The sequence below is a fragment of the Mastomys coucha genome, unplaced genomic scaffold (genome assembly GCF_008632895.1).
Source record: "Mastomys coucha isolate ucsf_1 unplaced genomic scaffold, UCSF_Mcou_1 pScaffold7, whole genome shotgun sequence".
NCBI classification, from domain to species: Eukaryota; Metazoa; Chordata; class Mammalia; order Rodentia; family Muridae; genus Mastomys; species Mastomys coucha.
Window position 1 is genome coordinate 103,814,815 of NW_022196913.1, and position 21,213 is coordinate 103,836,027.

At 36.6% G+C, this 21,213-nt stretch overlaps 1 protein-coding gene across 2 annotated transcripts in view; it reads left to right on the plus strand.

The window, feature by feature from the left end:
- The window catches only part of Efr3a (EFR3 homolog A), a 90,751-nt gene that overhangs the window by 28,144 nt on the left and 41,394 nt on the right, over nt 1-21,213 (plus strand). For both annotated transcript variants that reach the window (XM_031359634.1, XM_031359635.1), the window contains exons 3-7: nt 4,070-4,197; nt 5,351-5,501; nt 9,941-10,062; nt 15,432-15,581; nt 18,840-18,977. In XM_031359634.1, coding sequence (XP_031215494.1) covers nt 4,070-4,197; nt 5,351-5,501; nt 9,941-10,062; nt 15,432-15,581; nt 18,840-18,977 — 689 coding nt within the window. The remainder of the gene's footprint in view (nt 1-4,069; nt 4,198-5,350; nt 5,502-9,940; nt 10,063-15,431; nt 15,582-18,839; nt 18,978-21,213) is intronic.

Consider the following 21,213-nt stretch of genomic DNA (forward strand, 5'->3'; position numbering starts at 1 on the left):
TCCAGAGTGGTTGTATCAGTTTGTAATCCCACCAGCAATGAAGTAATGTTCCTCTTTCTCCACAACCTTGAGATCATGAAGAGACTATTGTAGACAGAAGCTATTTGCCTTTTTAAAAAGTAGTTCTTAGCTAGGTATGTTGGTTAGCTTTATGATACCTTGACACAGCTAGAGTCATTGGAAAGAGGGAATCTCAGCTAAGAATGTGTCCTCACCAGATTGGCCAGATAAATCTGGTCTACGGAGCATTCTTTTAATTGATAATTTATGTGAGAAGTCAAACTCACTGTTGGCATTACCACCTCTAGGCTGGTGCTCCTGAATGGTATATGAAAACAAGCTGAGCAAGCCACGAGGAGCAAGCTAGTAACCATCATTCCTTCAAGTCCTCAGTGTCAGTCCTGCCTCTAGGATGCTGCCTTTAGTTTCTGCCCTGACTTTCCTTGTAGATGGACTGTAAGCTATAAAATAAATAAACCCTTTCCTCCCTAAGTTGCTTTTGGTTGTGGCATTTTACAATAAAAATAGAAGTCCTAGCTAAGATGCTGGATGGTGGTATGTAATTATATTCACAGCATTTGTAAGGCTAAGTCAGGAAGAATGTGAGGTTGGGACCAGCCTGGCCTATATAATGAAACCCTGCCTCAAAAATTGAAAGAAACTAATTGCATACGTAGGATACATAGGATAGGTAGGCTGACTGCTTTCAGGGAGACTGGGCTTGCTGGACATTGCTCAGCTTTTCTAAGGCTCTTAGCTTTTTGATAAAGGGACATAAAATGTGATGCAAATTAATTTCCAGAAAAAGTTTTAGTGGAACCAACTGTCTTCTAGTTATATTAACATTAGTTTATAGTTGATATAATTTTTCTTTTGATTAAAAAAAACTTTAAGGGGCCATCTGTATATAAGAAATTAGCCATAAATACTATTGTCTGTCAATTATCCTGGATCATTTGTGATATATAAAAACGCTGAAAGACATGATATTTGCTTTTAAGAAGGAGTCCCATTGACTCATAAAGCATACTAAATCATGATAGATAAATTAGTAAATAAATGCAGGTGGTAATAGTATTGTCTCTAGTGTAAGAAAGTACCATGTTGTGTTCATATTCTCTGAGAAGCATTCTTAGAGGAAGTAAAATCTGCTAAGTACTGAAAGATGCCCTCATCTTGAGAAATGAGGATTAGTGTCTTCCTTGCAAGTGAGAAGACAGAGAAAAATTCTTGGAAACTTAGTTGTGTTCAAGGTAAAGACAAATTGATCAATTTGATTATCCAAGTTAAATTTCTCTTGTTTTATCTGTTGGGTATAGTGGATAGTTAAATTGTTGGCCACAAATAGACTGAGTAGTCACATAATTGTGTTCCAGAGAAGTGTACACATAGTTATTAAAGTCCATGTAGATGGCATAGTGTAGAGATATGTGAAACAGGCCAAGGTATCTAAGTCTTTCTCCTTTACTTGTACTAAGTGCTGAGTCTTGAGCACTTGTAAAGGTGATGACAACAGGTGAACTGAGGAATGATTACAAAAATAATATTTTGTCAAGATTCAGATACTTTTTATTTAAGTCACAATCATCTATGAAATAGACTTTAAAAATAATTTTTACAAACATTTTTTTTAAAAAATTTTAAACCTTCATGTGGTAAATACTACTCAGTTGTCACAGTTGCTATTTTATTAAACACAAACATCTTATAATGCATTCAGAATGATTTAGACAGTAGGTGCTTAGATGCAGAAGGGTATGTGCCCTAATCTCTGCCTTCAAAGAGCTGAAGGAGACAAATAAATGGTTTCCTATAATTACCATGTGTCATTTTATGGAAGCAATTAATAGAACCTATCTCAGTTCTCATGGGCCCTCACTGAGCAAATACAGTTCTTTGTCAAGTATGGCTTCTGTGATGTCTGTGCTGCGACTGTGTCTGGCATGTAGTTTGCACTCAATATCTGTTTTATGAATAAGATATCTGTTTGCTAAAATAGAACAGTAAGGATAAGCCCCATGAGCTAAATTATATTACATACAATAAAATCATCCCCACCCATCTCTGAAGAGCTTGTGGAGGGCATGTTGGAGAAGGCATGTGACAGGTATTTAGAGGAAGCTGAGAGCTAAAGAAGGTACCTCTACTACTAGGATATAAGTTGAGTAAAAGAAGTCATGCACAGCAGAGTTGCAGTCTGGTTGCAGAGTATCTGGTTTTAGCCAAATAAATACAAAATATGTTTGTGTAACTTCACTGAAGAGACACCTAGGCTGTCGGGTGGGCAGATAAAGGTAAAAGCATAGACTTACAAAACTCATCATCTAACCCATCTCATATCTCACCCCATCTAATGTATGTAAGCAGCATAGTCACTTAGACTATACCTAACCAAGAAATTGAGGGTGATGGTTGAGTCACTTGCATTAACATAAGAATCATTAGGCCAGTTATGGTGGCACCCCATTATGGTTCATCCATCTTTGATTTCAGTTCTCAGAGAAAGAGGTACTTCAAACCTCCTCCAAGTAGTGACTTGTTGTATGCCTTTTTCCGTATCTGGTTTCCCCGTACGCGGGCCACCATATGTCGGCCACCTTTCCATCCAGCGGAAATAAGGAGGCAACAATGAGCTCTTCTCCATGCAGTTTAATCAGGAACCTTCATTTTTACTTCTTCTCTAGCTAACTTCTTTTATATTCTTCTATATCTTCTTCTTACATCTTACTGGTTACATCTTTCTACTTTCTTCTTACTTACTCCTATTCCCTACATCTTACTTCATACATCTTACTTCTATTCTTATTCTTACATCTTACTTCTATCCTTACATCTTACTTACTCCTATTCTTACATACATCTTACTTCTATATCTACATACTTACTCCTATTCTTACATACATCTTACTTCTATATCTACATACTTACTCCTATTCTTACATACATTACTTCTATATCTACATACTTACTCCTATTCTTACATACATCTTACTTCTATATCTATATACTTACTCCTATCCATTACATCTTACTTGCTATCCTACATACTTACTCCTATCTATACATACTTACTCCTATTTAATACATCTTACTTCTATCTTTACATACTTACTCACTACTCTATCATCTTACATCTTACTTACTATTCTTCCAGCCCCCAGCCCTTGTGGGTTAAATACTTTCCCTGGTCCCAGTCAGCATCAGCTACGTGGCAAAACATAATAGGCTGCAGGAAAATCATGCCAGCTTGCATCACAAACTAGAGGCACACAGCTTTTTCAACTAAGGCTTGTTTATCTCAATGCTCTCTGCTCTGGCCGGAGACCAGGTGTTCAATATATATGTATAGGGTGGCAGCTGCGGCTCCCCACAGTGACTACCAGAACAGCCAGGGTTATGTAGGGAGACCCTGTCTCAGAAAACAACAAACAAGAATCATAGCAACCATCTTTAGAAGACAGAGAAAGAAGAAAGGCTTAATAATAGTCCATATCAGGGATGAGTTGTTGATACTAACTAAACACAGTTCTGAATATGTTTTAGTTGATTAATTACAACAGATTTTTATGATACTAGTAAGTTCAGAATCATTTAAAAAGCTATATGTAGAGGATGGAATTTAGTTCTTTGGAAGACCTCTTACAATGCAAGCTTTGGGCTCAGTCTTCAGCTCTGGAGATGTTCACTGTTGTAGATACTAAAAAGTACAAACTACATATAACATTTAAAACATTTAAATTGAAGCAAATTTTGTTTGAAACATTTTTTTAGTTAAACATATTTTATTGCCTACATACTGTTAGCTACTTCACTATAAATGAAAGTTCTGCAAACAGTCATTGTTTGTGATGGTCCTTTAAGTACTTTGCTTTAGTGGGAATTTTTTTTTTTAAAGTTCTGAGCATGTAAATTTTTAATATTGGCACCACAGAGGTTATACCCAGAAAGTCAGCAAAATGTATATTAACTTATAGTCTTCAGAGATGTGTTGTAAATTAGACAACACTTGAATGAATAAATGAATAAATAAGTTAGAAAATGTAGATCATGTACTTGTTGTTATTTTCAGGATGGCCTTGTTAAAGCTGATATGGAGAAACTGACATTTTATGCAGTGTCTGCACCAGAGAAGCTAGATCGAATTGGTACCTACCTGGCAGAAAGGCTGAGCAGGGATGTGGTCAGACACCGTTCTGGGTAAGAACATGAATTACTGTCAACGATCTTTTAAAAATCTTTCTAGATGAAGTCATCTCATAAATTTTTGGGCCAGATAGTCAGGCAAAAAACAAACAAAAACCAGTACACAGAGGATAAACCCTGGGCAATGCAAAGAAAAGTATGAGAGCCATATAACTGCTGCAGCTTCCTTTTCCTGAGGCTCAGGTTCTTACACAGTAACTCATGGTGTAACCTTTGCCTCTAACTGTAGCATCTATAAGTTTTGTTAACTTCTAATTGATGTTTAAAGGATACTGTGTTTAAAAGTCAATGTCTAAATTGAAAACAAATCAATATCCTGTTACCATATAGTTTTTGACACTGCAGAGTGAGAGTGAGTCCTGTCAGACTTAGCTGCTCAAGTGCTGACCATGTAACGCTCTGATTTGGGACTGCCCTGTTTGTCCCAGCATCTAATGATAAAGGAATCCCATCTTAGCCATTCTCTGTTGAACAGTTTCAGCTTTGCAATTTGCACTGAAAGGGCATTGTATTGTGACAGTGTATCAGTCTAATTTCTAAGAGTACCCTGTTTTCCAAGTGACACATTGGCTTGTTGTGCCTCTGCTCTGTCACCTCTTAAGATATTTCATGGATTTACACAGGCAGTTTGAAAGTTGATCATTGAATGTCAACTAAAATGGAATTTAAATTTTATTGTATAAAAATCTGTTTGATTTTAAAAAGGAATTTTATTCCCTTATATTCCTCTATTGTTGGTAGCAGTATTTAATTTTAAATATAAGTATATATATTTTTACTCCCAATAATTATGTTTATATGTAAGTAAATATATCTTTATTTACAAATATAAGTAAATTATGTTGGAGACAGATAAATTGTTGTAGTATGCTTAAAAACATAAACAAATAAGTATGGTTAAAACCATGTCCATGGTGTTCAAGACAGATTACACACAGGTAGCATCAGTAGCTCTGAGGTTTCCTAGAGGAAATAGAGTAGTACAGTCTAGCTTTGATCTACTTCTAAACTAGGTTTTACTTTCCTTTTCCTTTTTCTGTACATCTAAGTAAACCTATTTGAATGAAAAGCAGAAGAATTAAGAGCACTGCTTTGACTTTGTTTTTTTTGTTTGTTTGTTTGTTTTGTTTTGTTTTTTTAAACGTAGGTATGTTCTAATCGCTATGGAGGCGTTGGACCAGCTTCTTATGGCCTGCCATTCTCAAAGCATCAAGCCATTTGTCGAAAGCTTCCTTCACATGGTAGCAAAGCTCCTGGAATCAGGGGAACCAAAGCTTCAGGTTCTTGGAACAAATTCTGTAAGCAAAGCAATTGTTTTCTTACTAAGTTTAATCAGCACATCTGGAGTTAATCTCTTCTTAGAATGATTCTATCAAATCAAAGGCCATTTCCCAGTGAGGACATTAGGACACACAGTACAGATGGCAGAGATTAACGTACTCTCTCCAGTGTCTTGGTCTGTATAGAATCTGTGATATTAATCTATCATCATGGAGCACCTGTGTCTAAATGAGTCTAATCCTGTCAGTTTGATTTTTCTCTGACTTGTTCATTACAATGCTAACCTTTCATACTACTATTTTACTTTACTGCTTTTGCAAAAGCAAGAGCACTATTGAGATGCATCTGATTTGTAATGTACAGTTACACAGTTATTATGACTCAACAATACACTGTTTAGCAGTTATCACCTGAGTGGAAAACCTGGGTCTATGTATAGACTGAAAACTAGCGTTCACTGTAGCCAAAAGTGAAGAAATCCTGCTATCCATGGACTGATGGTTAGAGGGGTGGATAAATCATCATGGTGTTTCATTGTGGTTTTGGTCTTTTATTTTTCTTGAAGCTTCTTAGTTTCTGTCAGTCTCTGAATAAGTATCTATTCAAGTCCTTATTTTTAAAATTGGGTTGCCTATTAAAATTCTTCACCTATTCTTGATACAAGTCCTTTATCAGATATATGACTTACAGCATTTTTTTCTGGTTCTGTGTTTTTATACTTCGTTGATGAGTTGCTTCGATGAAATCTGATTCATATTTTTATTATCATCCCTTTTATGTGCTGTTAGTATTCCTTATAAGAAACATTGCCTAATCCATGGTCAAAGATTTACCCCTAAGATTTCTTCTAAGACTTCTATAGTTCAGTTCTGTTATCTACTTTGAGCTATTTTGAATATGATTATATATGACTTAGAGATTCAATTTTGTATTATTATGTGTATATTCATTCAGATATTCTATTTTAACTTATTGAATATACTATTTCCTCCCTATTACTTGGCTATAAAACCAGAATTTGTGTTTCCTTCCTTAGGCCACTTCTGAATTGTTGCTTCTCACTATATTCATTTCCTTCTCTCCTGAACTTAGTTTTTAAATTAAAAATGGGAAATAACATGCCATGATAATAAAAATAAAATGGTGATATTTTTACCTTTCATTTCTGCTTTTGTTTTATAGTTTCAGACTTTTGGAGGAAGCTTTAAGTTATTCACTCCATGTGAATATTTTGTATACCTACCCATAGTTTACTAGGTCTACCAGAATCAATGATTTGTTGGTGTTTAGGCATTGTCTTAATTAGTGTTTTATTGATGTGAAAAGATAACATAATTAAGGCATCTTATAGAGGAAAGCATTTAATTGGGGGCTTGCTTACAGTTTTAGAGGGTTAGTCCATCATCATGGCAGGAAGCAAAGGCATGGCCATGGAACAGTAGATCAGAGAGCTTTACATCCTGATCCACAGACAAAGAGTGAGACTGACCTGGCCTGGGTTTTTAAAACCTTAAAGCCCAACCCAAGTTATACACTTCCTCCAACAAGGAGGAAAACTACACTGCCCGATCTTTCCCAAATAGTTCTACTAACCCAGGACTAAGCATTTAAACATATGAGCCTTTGGGGCCCAATCTCATTCAGAACACCACATGTGCAATTTCAGATATAGGGAAATGTAATATAGGTTGTGACTCCCACTGCAGATCTGAGCTTGTATTGCATGTGTACTTATAGTCTTGTAGTTTAGGCAAGTTAGATAACCTTCGTCTCAGTTTCTCACCTGTGAAATAAAAAGTAGTTCTAGTCTGACGAGACCTCTGTGTGTGGGTAGCTCCTAGAGCAGGGCATAGCATTATTAATATGATCATGGTAGATTGTCATAAAAGCTCCAAAGTGTAATTCTATAATTCACTCAAAACCCCTATCATGATTTTATTTCAGAGATAAGTAGTAGATATTTACAGATGCAGTTAGGTGATGTGATCGGCTTGTTTTCAGGCATGGGAAATCCTAAAGGTTTCTCCTATTTCCTTTACAATTGGGAGGAGGGGATGATGTGTATGATTAAAATACATCTAATTCACATGTAAAACTCTAAAGAATTAATAAAATATATTAAGCAGTTTAAATTTTAAAAAGATAGTGTACCAGGAACTTCTTATTCTTATTTACTCCTTTTTTGTTGTACATAGCTTCAAAAATTAAAAAAAAATGTAGAAAATATTACATTATACTCACATATACATTGATTTACAAATATTTAAAATAACATAAAATGGTATAAATATACTTTACTCATTTCTAATCTAAAATCAGAATTGCTATAAAACCTACAACTTTTGAGCTCTGTGATAGATTGTCAGATTTAAGATGCTCCATGGCAAAGTTAAACAAATATCGCATGCATACTATACAAATATTCTGAGATCTGAAACACTTTGAATTAGAAAGGGATGTGTGTTTTATAATAAAATAACTTTGTGAGCAGGCCTGGAGAGATAGGCCAGTGGTTATATACTGCACAAGCATGAGGACTGAAGTTGAAATCATCAAGGCCACATAACAAGCCTGGTATGGTCTCATGTGTACCTGTAATCCCAGCACTGTATTGGGATATGACAAGGAGAATCTCCCTGGCTTGTTGGCCACCATCTTTGCTGCAGATTCAGTGAAAGATCCTGCCTGCAGAGAATAAAGCATAGAGTGCTAGAACACCACACAGATGTGCTCCTCTGGCCTCCATGCACACATATGGGCACATGTACATATACTCAAATATACAGATTCAGAAACAACTAAAACGTAGCTTGTTAAATATAATAGTACATAATAGTTATAAATGTCAACAGTGTGCAACTTTGGATCAAGTATATTTTGTTTATTCTTTTAGATAAACATGTCGTATACTAGGCTTTTCCAATATATTACATAGTTTACAATTGGAAATAATATTCTTGTTTAATGTGTGAGAAATCACAGTTAAATAATTTGTCAAGAGGCAAAAAGAATGTTGTACCTGTAGAGAGATTCAGCCCTACGTTTTACTCTAGAGTTTGTGTTTATACAGTTTATGCTATAAAAGTACTTCAGAGTTTCGTATACTATGAGTCAGGGAAAATATAGATTGCTTTTATACTTTTACTTGGTTGATCCTTGCCACTATTCAAGCCTCATTGCTAATTTTATTAATTTTGTTTAAGTATTGTTGAATCATATCCAGAAGGAACAGTCAGCCAAATTAGTTATTACAGTAAAACATGGGCCTTCAACCTGACTGTCCTGCCATGTATGACAAGTGTCTGTAGGTGCTTTGGTTTGTTGTACAGTTGACTCTGAAGCGCAGGTCTAATCCAGGAGGTGAGGGTTCTGCTCAGCATCCTGCAGTCCTGAAGGAGGTCCTGTAGCAAAAGCTCTATCTGGCCCCCCGGTTTTAGTAGTGTTCCAGATGAGGAAGCCTGCACCTAAAGGATTGCATGCTGCTACCTCAGAGTATCTCTTAAACACGTCTATTTCCCAAATAATAAAATAAAGTTTTATTTTTTCTTCCTTCCCCTCCTCTTCCTCTTCCTCTTCCTCCTCTTCCTCCTCTTCTTGTTCTTCTCTTCTTCCTCCCCTCTCTCCTCCTCCTTCTTGTTCTTCTCCTCCTCTCCCTCCTCTCCCTCTTCTTGCTCCTCCTTCTCTTCCTCCTCCTCTTCATTACTACTATTACTACTACTACTACTACTATTATTATTATTATTATTACTACTACTAGTATTAGGTATATGTATGTGTGGAGGTGTATGAATGTGTATTTGAGTTCACATACCCATGCATAAGTATGTGGAGGAAAGAGCTAGACATGTGTCTTTCTTTGTTGTCTTCTACCCTATTTAAGAAATTAGCACAAAAGAACTTCTGGTTTGCAGAATGAGAACTTCAGTGAACTGGGAGAGCTCCTCTGGAGTCTTCACGTTTTATATTCAGCTCTTGTATACAAGGGCGGTAGAAGCTGTCTGCCATAGACAGTTGCTCAGTTTATCTTTGTATTTATAACTTTCAATAACAAAAGAATAAAGGTTTATCTTCTTCAACTTCCTCCTCACATTTAAGGAAGGTCTTAGTGTCCATTTTTGTTTTATTTCTACTTTTTTATTCTATTTTAAAAGTGATGTTTATTATAGCAAATTTGAAAAATACAAAAAAAACAAAATAAAAAGAAAGGAAAAGTAAATGTCTTTTAGAAAATCAGCCAGGTTGCAAGACTCTATTTATTTAGAAAGCTGTATCATTAGTTTTCTAAAAGATCATTATTACAAAATTCCTTTTGTACATATGCAGTTTTTGTTGTTTTATGTGTTCCATTTGCTTATTTGGATGTTGCTTGTTAATGTAATAGATAAGGAGGGTAAGTGTGTTTACTCACTTTTAAAAGGTGACGTATTTTGTTTGTATTGTTATTTTTGTTTTTTAGTTTGTCAAATTTGCAAATATTGAAGAAGATACACCGTCCTATCATAGACGTTATGACTTCTTTGTATCTCGATTCAGTGCCATGTGTCACTCCTGTAATAGTGATCCAGAAATACGAACCGAGTATGTACTGTTTTACCTCATGACTTACCTTAAGTAATTTATACAAGAATTTACTGAATATTGTGCTTTATATTTAACAGAGATTAGCAAAAGGCATGAAAGATGTTCAGAAACAGCCTTCCATTGTTAGAACATACAGTATTCAACTGAATTTACAAGATAAAAGTGGTTAAAATTCAGACTCATTACTCTCTTACCCAGAATGACCCACATCCTCCCCTGCCTGTTTCAGTTTCTGTTATCCTTTCATTTCTCTTACTTTCTGTCTGGCCCAGTCACATGCATCTGCTTGCTTTCTTTGGAATACTCTGGACACATCCCTCTTCGGTCCATTTGGAAGCCATGTTCAGTGCAGCGTGTTCAGCTTCATCCTCACTTCACTCAAGATTCTCTCCTGGATGACTTAAATTACTAACCTCACTCTCCTCTTACCTACTGCTGACTTACTTGTGACCTACTTCATTATCTTTTCATTTTTATTCTGTTTTTGATTTTTTGATACAGGGGCTTCTCTATATCATCCTAGCCACTCTAGAACTTGCAATATAGACCAGGCTGCCATGAGCTTGTAGAGATCTCTTGTCTCTGCTTCCTGAGTGCTGGGAGTAAAGGTGTACACCATCACTCCGAACCTTGTCGCCCTTTCCTTTTCTCTTCTTAGAGGGTAGGACAGGAGGACAGGGGCTTTGTTCTGAGCACGGCTATATTACTGACCACTTTGTTTAGTGTTAGAAGGCACGTAGTTAAAAGTTTAAAGTCAAAATGATGCTGATAAATGACACTAGTTTGAGCATTACTAGCAACCTAATTCATAGAGTTATGTTACTAATGGAGATTCAGTGTATTTTCTCTGAACCATTTCAGAATGTGCAAAACCATAGCCGGGAATTGGCAGACCCCCAGCAGGTGCACACAGTGAAAGCAAGCATGGGACTTACGGATCACTGGAGAAAGGAGGCTGAGGAGAGACTTAACAGTCATTTTCTGATGTGACTTGCCTGGCTATAATTCCTCCTCATTATAATCCAGGCCATTTATCACTATGTGATGCCTTAGACAGAAGAATACTGTAATGACTTAAACTTTCCTGGCCACCTCATCACTACTAAAATTTTATTTCCTCAAAGACATTTTAAAATGAGTTTTTTAAAGAAAAATGTGTTAAACATTTTTTAAACATTTTCTTATAAGAAAATGTGTTTGAATAATTCAAACATGACATTACTTTATATTTAACTTTTTATCGCCCCCTGGTGGAAAACCTAGTATTTCAAACATACTATTTATATCCAAATTTACTATTTTTAATATCTATATAAAAAATTAAGTACATAAAATGTTATTAAATTAATTTAAAAAATTTATATATGTGTACTATTTGCATAATTTCCCCTCCCCTCTCTTCCCTCCAACCTTTTCTATCTTCTGTCAAATTCATGACTTCTTTTTCTTTAATTATGATTATTTTATATTTGCGTGGGAATGTGTGCATGTGTGTTCACGTTCGTGTGTGTGTGTGTGTGTGTGTGTGTGTGTATAAATGTATAAATGCAAACCGATGAGTCCATTTAATGTTGTTTATATGTATTTTTTTTTTTAGGGCTGACCAATTAGTGTTCACTTATCAGCACATATCTTAAATTTCTGAAGTTCCAAATCGCCAAGTTTTCATTTGAATCATTGTTAAAACAATGAGTCAATTAAAATGCTTGAAGATACAAGGTGTAATTTTTTTCTACTGTTCCTTGAAAGTCAATTCAGTTTTCCTCAGCTTATTTATATTTCTCTTCAGATTCCAACTTAAATTCTTATTTTTTATCCTTTTACATTTTAGTAAAACACAAGTACTGTAGAACCTTCAAACTTGGACAGTAAGAGATGAATCTAGAAATTATTCTCCTCTTCCCCTTCCTACCCACCAACTTTAGTTCCTTTCTCAAAAACAAATAAAAACCCAGTATAACAATGTCTCCCCAAACCAAACCAAGAAAACAAAATAAAACAATAATTCACCAACTGTAAACAAATGCAAGTGTGTAGGATCTCACGTGCATGGGCATTTGTGCACACTCATGCAGACTCATATGGTGGAGTCCATTATACGGTGTTCGTCTACTCCTGGCCTGAAAGGGTTACTATACTCAGTGTCACACTCTGTCAGAGAAAACTGATTTCTCAGTTTTCCTTAGCAGGTATAAGTGACAGTTCAGTTGTTAGCCTTACCCTAGTGGCTAGGTTTTTATCCATCCATCCATCCATCCATCCATCCATCCATTTTTGTTTGTTTATTTTTTACTTATTTACTTTATATTCTGATCTCTGCCCCATCCCATAATCCTTCTTCTTCCCCTTCTCTGAGCAGGTGGAGGTCCCCCTGGGTATACCCCAACCCTGGCACTTCAGGTCTCTGTGAGGCTAGGTGCTTCCTCTCTCACTGAGGACAGACGAGGCAACCCAGCTAGAAAATCATATTCCATATACAAGCAACAGCTTTTGGGATAGTGTCTACTCTAGTTGTTTGGGACACAAATGAAGACCAAGCTACACATCTGTTACATATGTGAGAGGAGGCCTAGGCCCAGCGTATGTATATTCTTTGGTTGCTGGTTCAGTCTCTGAGTGCCACAGGGGTCCAGGTTAGTTGATTCTTGGTCTTACTGTGGAGTCCCTGTTCCCTTACAGCTAAAATCCTTCCTTCTATTCTTCCATAAGAGTCCCTAAGCTCCATCCTCTGTTTGACTGTGTGTGTGTGTGTGTGTGTGTGTGTGTGTGTGTGTGTGTGTGTGTGTGTATGTGTGTCTGTTTCTGTGTCTGTGTCTGTCTGTCTGAGTCAGTTGGGCTGGGCCTTTCAGAGGACAGCCATGTTAGACTCCTGTCTTGTAAGCATAACAGAGTATCATTAATCATCAGATTGGTACTTGCCCAGGATGGGTCTCAAGTTGGGCCAGTTATTTTTTGGCTATTCCTTCATTCTGTGTTCCATCCCTAATCCCCATATTTCTTGTAGACTGGATAAGTTTTGGGTCAAAAGTTTTGTGGATGGGTTGGTGTCCCTATCGCTCTACTGGGGTTCCTGCCTGACTACAGGAGGCAGCCTACTCAGGCTTTATAACCCCAATGCTGTGAGTCATAGCTAAGGATACCCCTGTTGATTCTTAGGCACCTCCCCTATCTGTCCATCCTTTTTAAAAAAATAAATTAAAATATTAAATAAAACAAAAAGAGAAACATGTCAAAGTTGTACAAAGCAAACCAACCAAGGAAAAGAGCCTAAAGCCTAAGAGGTGGCACAAGAATCAGAGACCCAGTCATTTCCACACTCAGCAGTTACATAAAAACACTAAACTGGAAGCCATAATATGTAGGCATAGGACCTGGTGCAAACCCATGCAGGCCCCATGCTTGCTGCTTAAGTCTCTGAGTTCATATGAGCTTTGCTCAGTTGATTTAGAGAGACTTGCTTTCTTGGTATCCTCCACCCCCTGGCTCTTAAACTCTTTCCACTTCTTCTCAGGAGTTCTCTAAACTTTGAGGGGAGGGATTTGATGGAGACATCACATTTAAGACTGACTATTCTAAGGACTTTCACTCTTTCTGGCTGTGGTCTCTATATTTGTTCTCATCTGGTTCATGAGGAAGCTTCTCTGATGGTAGTTAAACAAGGCACTGGTATGTGGATATAGCAGAACAGCATTGGAAATCATATCATTACATTTGGTTTTCTTTTTCAGACCACTATTATTTAGTTTTCTCTTAGGTGCCTGAGGTATCTAGTCTTAGGTTCTTGGTCACTCAAACAGTGTTGGGTATGGGTTCCATCTCATGGAATGGACCTTAAGTCAAATCAGACATTGGTTGGTGACTTCCACAAGCTTTGTACCACCATTGCCCTAGCATATCTTGCAGGAAGTACACCAAAGCATGGCTGTATTAAGATTTTCTTGTATTTCTTTACAGAAATAGCTAATACTTGTAAATTTATAAATCATAGTCTAATTTCTCTAAGAACTTCCAGCTATAAGGGAAGTCCTCATCATTATAGTGACTGACACACAAATAGCTAATGCTTACTGAGTTTTTACTGTAAATTTGTTTTTGTTGAGCTTATCACTCAACTGTTCACAGCACCCTTAAGCTTATATGATACAAATGGTCAAATTTATTCATACGGAAACTAAATTGTTTTGGGGACCAAATATATACTAGAATATACTGGTCAGGGCAGGTATTAGAGCTCCATTAGTTGCCGTGTGGCTAAAGTGGCTCATAATGGACACCAGCATGCAGCTTCTGCCCCACATAAGGTCACTACCATCTCCTGCCCCACTTAAGCTACTGTCCTTTATATAGCCTTGTGCTTGTCTTTCTCCCCAGGGAGTAGCATCAGATATGGAGACAGATACCCTTTGTAGTGTGGTTAGATTTGCCCTTTTATGATCAGTACTTTATAAGGAAGCCTGTATAGACATAGCTTTGAAATAGGCAGAATTTGTCTTAAACCCTCCATTCTATTTCCCATTGGTGTCTTATTCTTGTAATCCCCATTCTCCCTATCTGTTGCTCTTGAATGCCTCACTGTATCCCCATGGGTTTATAACACACTACCCCTTCCTTCGCAACATTTTCTATTCTTTAAACATGTTACAACAGTATTAGGTGAGTAGAACAGAATTCCAGTTGCTAATCAGATGGTGGAAAGGAAAGAAGGAATTGAGAATAGAACAGAAGGAGGTAATTTGAGAAGAAGTACCTTATAGGAGAAATGGGCTGGCAGCTAACTCTTCTTGAGACTTTGTCCATCTGTAGTCTATGCAAATTTAGTCACTTCTTGAACCTACAGTTTCTACCCCCTGCCCCCAGGAGAATCAAGGCTTTGAGGGAACTGGGGCTTTGAGTTGTGACAGGACATTAGGGCAACACTGATAAACTACAGTGCTGTGTGCATGTCTATAGACAGCTTTTAAATGAAGCAGCTCTCTTTCTAAGGGAATAGTAGTCAGAGTATGTAGAAGCACAGTGCCACCAGGAGCTGGGAGCCCCTCCCTCAGCTTTGAGACTTCACAGTAGCTTATGTTAGAGAAAACTATGCTTTTGACTGCTTTTTATTAACAGATATTACATGTACTAATAATCCTGTTGATTACACCCTTTAAACTTTACTGATTTATAAAGATGATGCTTAAACCATCTTTTAAAATATATTTTATCCACCTTAGACTTTTGAAATTTCAATTTCATACCTGTATTATATATAATTCTAAAACATTTTGTGGTTGAGAAAGCAATATCAACATACGTTCTTTTAGGTAGATAAACAGACTTGTCTAAATAACCGGTTTTCATGGGTCTTTCTTTCCCCATCCTTATAGGATTCGCATTGCTGGAATAAGAGGCATTCAAGGTGTGGTTCGCAAAACAGTTAATGATGAACTGCGGGCTACCATTTGGGAACCACAGCATATGGATAAGATTGTTCCATCCCTTTTGTTTAACATGCAGAAGATAGAAGAAGTTGACAGGTATTGTATATTAAAGTTGAGACTGCAGAGATGGTTCAGTATTTAAGAGGGCATACTGTTCTTGCAAAGGGCCAGAGTTCTCTTCTGGGTACCTAATTTGGACAGCTTGCAGTTGCCTTAACTAAAGCTCTTAGTGGATCCGTTGTCCTCCATGGACATCTGCATTCACATGCACATACCCACACATGCACACAGACATTTACATATCAAAAATGAAAATCTCTTTTCAAAAAGATACTAAAGGCTGTATTGTATTGTATATATGTTCATGTGCTTGCTAGGATAAGAATGTTTGGCTTCATTGTGTATGTGGTAATGTCATAAAGTTAAGGGAGTTTAAACATATGTACTTTTCTAGAAATTTATTAATTAGAGTTCTTAATCTCAGGTACATATGGCACATAAGCACACTGCATCAATAAATGTAATAAATTTTTTAAATGAAAATTTTATTTGCTAGATATATATCTGTGTGTGTTTGTATAAATATATACTAGAAAATAAATGATTATTTTAGTATTTAATACTACTTAAAATTGTAATCATGAGAAACAAATTATAGCTGAGCTTCTTCTATTCTTCCTTAGAGATCTACTCTGCTTTCTCTTAGGGATATAAAAATAATCAAAATAAATAATAATGACTCTTATTCATTGCATTTTCTTTTTTACTGAAAATAAAAAATTTTACATATTTGGATCACAATTTTTCTCATTCTTTTCACCTCTCCATTCACATGTCTCCATGCTTCCTCTCTGTCTCTCTCAAACAGGCAAAAAACCAAAAACAAAACAAAACAAAAAGCCAACCTAGAATAAAACAAAAGAAAAGAAACAGGAAAAAGTATGAGAAACATGTACACACAGAGACACAAACACAACATCAGAAACCATAATGTATAACCAAAGACCAGTAATTAAAAAAATACCCAAACAAGCATTATGAGACAAAACATCTCAAAAATCACTTGTAGTTTATTTTGTATTGGCCATCTCCTGCTGGGCATAGGGAATGCCCTTAAGTGTGGTTTTTATACCCACCAGGACTCAATTAGAGGAAACTCATTTTTCTTTTGTGAGCAGTTGACACTTGGAGAGATGGATTGTGGGTTAGGGATGGTGGCTTATGTTGACTTCCCTGCTTAGCTCTCTGAGCCCTGAGAGAGGGTTTTGATGATGAGATCCCACTTAGGACTAAGTATTCCAAGATCTCTTACTCTGCACATTGTCCATTTGTGGGTCTCTATATTTGACCCCATCTGCTTCATGAGAGAACTTCTGTTTCAGTGGCAGAGCGAAACACTATTTTTTTTTTTAAACTAAACCAGACATGGTTGGTTTCTAATTAATATCTTTAGGATATCTGGAATGACTTACTAGTTTTGGGTATATGCTGAATTTCTTCTTACCCTCACAGTGCTCAGGTACATTTGGCATTTCCAATGCTTTCCAGCTTCTTTTAAGTGCCAGAAGTATTTAATCCCCCATGTTACTTACACAGGAAGAATGTTATTCAGTAGAATTATCCAGTTTTGCTTATGGTTCAACCTGGTTCCTGCTCTTGGAAGAGGAAGAGTCTGGAATAGATTTTAAAAGGACTTTATCATATAGTTACAAATTATAAAATTTGCTTATAACTTTCATAGTTCTATGCACAGCATCAAAATGGATTTGGAAATGAAGAGCAGTTGATAATTTTGTGCTAACACAGATGGAATAATATGTATTCTGGCTAATGCCAACTGCAGGAAGGGTTGATTTGTAAGCCCCAGATATAACTATCTCTAGCTTTGTAATTCTCCCTAAAAGTGTGATATATTTTAGAACGTCTTGTATTTTTCTTATTTTTAGTGCTGTAGCTAAGGCTTAAGATTTTCCTGTCTGAAATATTTAGTATATAAAGATCTCTAGCTAGTCAGGGGCCTGTTTTTCAATGAGACCTGATGTTATCATAAAATAGAGGGAACACAATGGGGACGCAAACTATTAAAAGAGCAGGCCCCATGCCCAGGGGTAGATGGCCGATAGAAAGTGAGTTCAGTGGCACCCTTGGAGGTTCTTTGTCTTATAATGCTGCATCATAGTTCTTCCCTTTTTATTAATTTTTCTGTCAGTCTGTCTCTCTGTCTGCCTGCCTTTCTGCCTATCTTATCTTATCCATCTATCTATCATCTGTTTTTTCTTTTTACCCGACAGGTCCTTTGCATATGTATTATGGCTTCCAGTTTAGTGTTTTTATGGGATTACTGAATTTTCAGATGAGTGGGTTTCTGTTTCTTGTGCCTTTTTCTTTTTGTTTCTTTTGTCCAATTCCAATGTTTTAGTTTTTGTTTTATCTTACTATATTTTATTTATTATTCTCTCTTAGAAGCGCCATTTGTTTTCTGAGCAACAGACAGAAAGGTGGTGGATCCTGATGGGATGGGGGGTAGGGAGGCTGGAAGGAGTACAAGGAGGCGAAAACATAATCCAAGTATATTGCGTGAGAGGAAAAAAAACCATTTTCTATAAGAGGAAAAGAAAGATAAATGAAACAGAGACTATGGTTGCCAGATCATGTATCTTTCTGGTGTATTTCCAGTGCAACAGATGTGTAATTTTTTATTATTGTTACAATAAATGTTGCAAAAAAGCATAAAATGATGTCTCAAGATACAGACAAAACATACTTTCTATTGAAAATGTCTCTATATGCAACTATTCTGATTGGTTTAAATTTTTTCATTTGTAATCCTTGGATTCTATCTGGGTATATTTTTCAGCTCTTTTCATTTGTCCCCAGTTGTAGTTCCATAGGGGATGAGCCTGTGCTCACTCAGATCTGTATTGGTGTGAATGTTGAGACTGTCTATGAAAGGGAGCCAATAGGAGCTGGTGCATTCTGTTTGCTTTGTTGTTGTTGTTGTTTTTGTTTTTGTTTTGTTTTCTGAGAAAGGTTATTTACTATGTAGCTGTGTCTGGCTTGACATTCCTTACTGCTGGGGTTAAAGGTGAATGCCACCACACCCAGCCTCTGAGTGTTTTACTGGCATAAAGGACATACTGTTTGAAACAAGTTACTACCTGCTGGAAAGATTATATGCTTAGCTTTGAGGATGCTAAGTTCATGAATTAAGTTTTGAGTTTAGCTTTAATGTTATTTGAGAATAAAACAAAAAAAATGTCTTCTTAACATTTCTGAGAAGTAAAGTATATTCTGTTTACACTTTAGAACTGAAATAGAATTTTTTTGCATTGGCCTTTTTTATTTCTTTTGCAGTCGCCTAGGCCCACCTTCTTCCCCCTCTGCAGCTGACAAAGAAGAGAACCCTGCAGTACTGGCAGAGAGCTGCTTCAGAGAACTGCTGGGCCGAGCAACTTTTGGGAATATGAATAATGCTGTTAGACCAGTTTTTGCGTGAGTGCTTGCTATTTTTCTCTTCTTTATTTTATTTTTTAATTTTTTATTTATTTTTTATTAGATATTTTCTTTATTTACATTTCAAATGATATCTCCTCTCCTGGTTACCCCTCCGAAAAAATAAAAACAAAAACAAAAAACAAACCCTCTTTCCTCCTCCTTTCCCCTGCTTACCAACCCACCCTCTCCCACTTCCTGGCCCCGTCATTCCCCTACACTGGGATATAAACCTTCACAGGACCAAGGGCCTCTCCTCCCATTGATGACCAACTAGGCCATCCTCTGCTATACATGTGCTGCTGGAGCCATGAGTCCTACCATGTGTGCTCTTTGGTTGATGGTTTAGTCCCTGGGAGCTCTGAAGGTACTAGTTAATTCATATTGTTGTTCCTCCTAAGGGGCTGCAAACCCTTCAGCTTCTTGGGTCCTCTCTAGCTCCTTCATTGGGGACCCTATGCTCAGTCCAATGGATGATTGTGAGTCTCTATTTCTATATTAGTTGAGCATTGTCAGAGCCTCTCAGGAGACAGCTATATCAGGCTCCTGTCAGCCAGCATTTGTTGACATCCACAATAGTGTCTGGGTTTGATGATTGAATATGGAAAGGATTCCTAGGTGGAACAGTCCCTGGATTGTCCTTCTTTCAGTCTCTGCTCCATAGTTTGTCTCTACAACCCCTTCCATGAGTATTTTGTTCCCCATTCTAGGAAGGAACTAAGTATCCACACTTTGGTCTTCCTTCTTCTTGAGTTTCTTGTGGTTTGTGGTTTGTACTTTGTGTATTCTGATCTTCTGGGCTAATATCTACTTATCAGAGAATACATACCATGTGTGTTCTTTTGTGATTGGGTTACCCCACTCAGGATGATATTCTCCAAATCCATCCATTTCCCTAAGAATTTCATAAATTCATTGTTTTTAATAGCTGAGTAGCACTCCATTGTATAGATGTACCACATTTTCTGTATCCATTCCTCTGTTGAGGGACATTTGGGTTGTTTCCAGTTTCTCGCTATTATAAATAAGGCTGCTATGAATATAGTGGAGCATGTGTCCTTATTACATGTTGGAGCATCTTCTGGGTATATGACCAGGAGTGGTATAGCAGGGTCTTCTTGTCTGTGAAGGTAGCATTGGGCATTTATTGTATGTTTGTTTACTATAAGTATGAATACCATGTACTACATCATTTACCATGCATGCATATCTCCTTACATCCCTTGAAATACTTATGTGGAGTGAGAAATCAGACAGTGTCACCTTCATGTGATGCACATTGTTGTTTTTCCTCCTTCCCTCCCTATTTCTTCTTCTTTTTCTTCCAGTTCAATGAATTGAACCTAACACCCTCCCATAGAGCTAAGTTTCCCCAACCTTCTTTTTGCCTTTACTGGGAGCTTAAGATTCTGTTAAATTTTCTCAATAAATCTCCTATTTCCCTCAAGAGTCTAATCAAGATAAGAATATTGAAGACCCCACTGTTCTTTACATGGTGTCTTTCAGGCTCTTATGCAGTAAGTTTCTCTGTATAATCAGTATCCTGAAGGCAGGCCTTTTAGGTCTTGTGCTCCTAATTCCATCATAACATGATAAATCAGTGTACACTAGTATCCTGTATAATTGCTGGGTGGTTTTTATGCTGATCTCTCCTTTGTTATAGTTTAGCACCATCTCTTTACCCTCTGGCTATAGTTTATGTAGCATATACAGAATATTTTGCATGCAAGATCCAGAATTCTTATTTGGGGGGGTAGGCATTTTTACTTCAGGGTTCAGAACTGGCTTTTAAATACAAGAATTAGTAACTTGCAAAACTATATTAAAAATCAAGAGTATCATCAGCTCTTGAAAACAACTTGTTGTCTTCTTTCTTTCCTATTACAGTAGTTTTACAGAAATACTACTAAAAAGTAACCAAATTGTGTTAAATATAGTATCGCAGAATATTTTGATGTATGCCCAAATATTTATGCTTAAAAATAGAATTTAGGATAGGTAGATATAATGCCAACCTTACCACATTAACTATACTTGAGTTGAAGAATTTAAACTAGACTTTTGTCCTCCCCCTCACCTTTTTAAATTAAAATATGTTTTTCATATTTTATATTTTGATCATGTTTTTACCTTCCCTTAACTCAGATCTTTCCTCTCTTCTTACCCTCCCAATTTTATGTTCTTTTATCTTTCTTTTAAAACAAAGCAAAAAAAAACTACCACAAGAAACAAAACA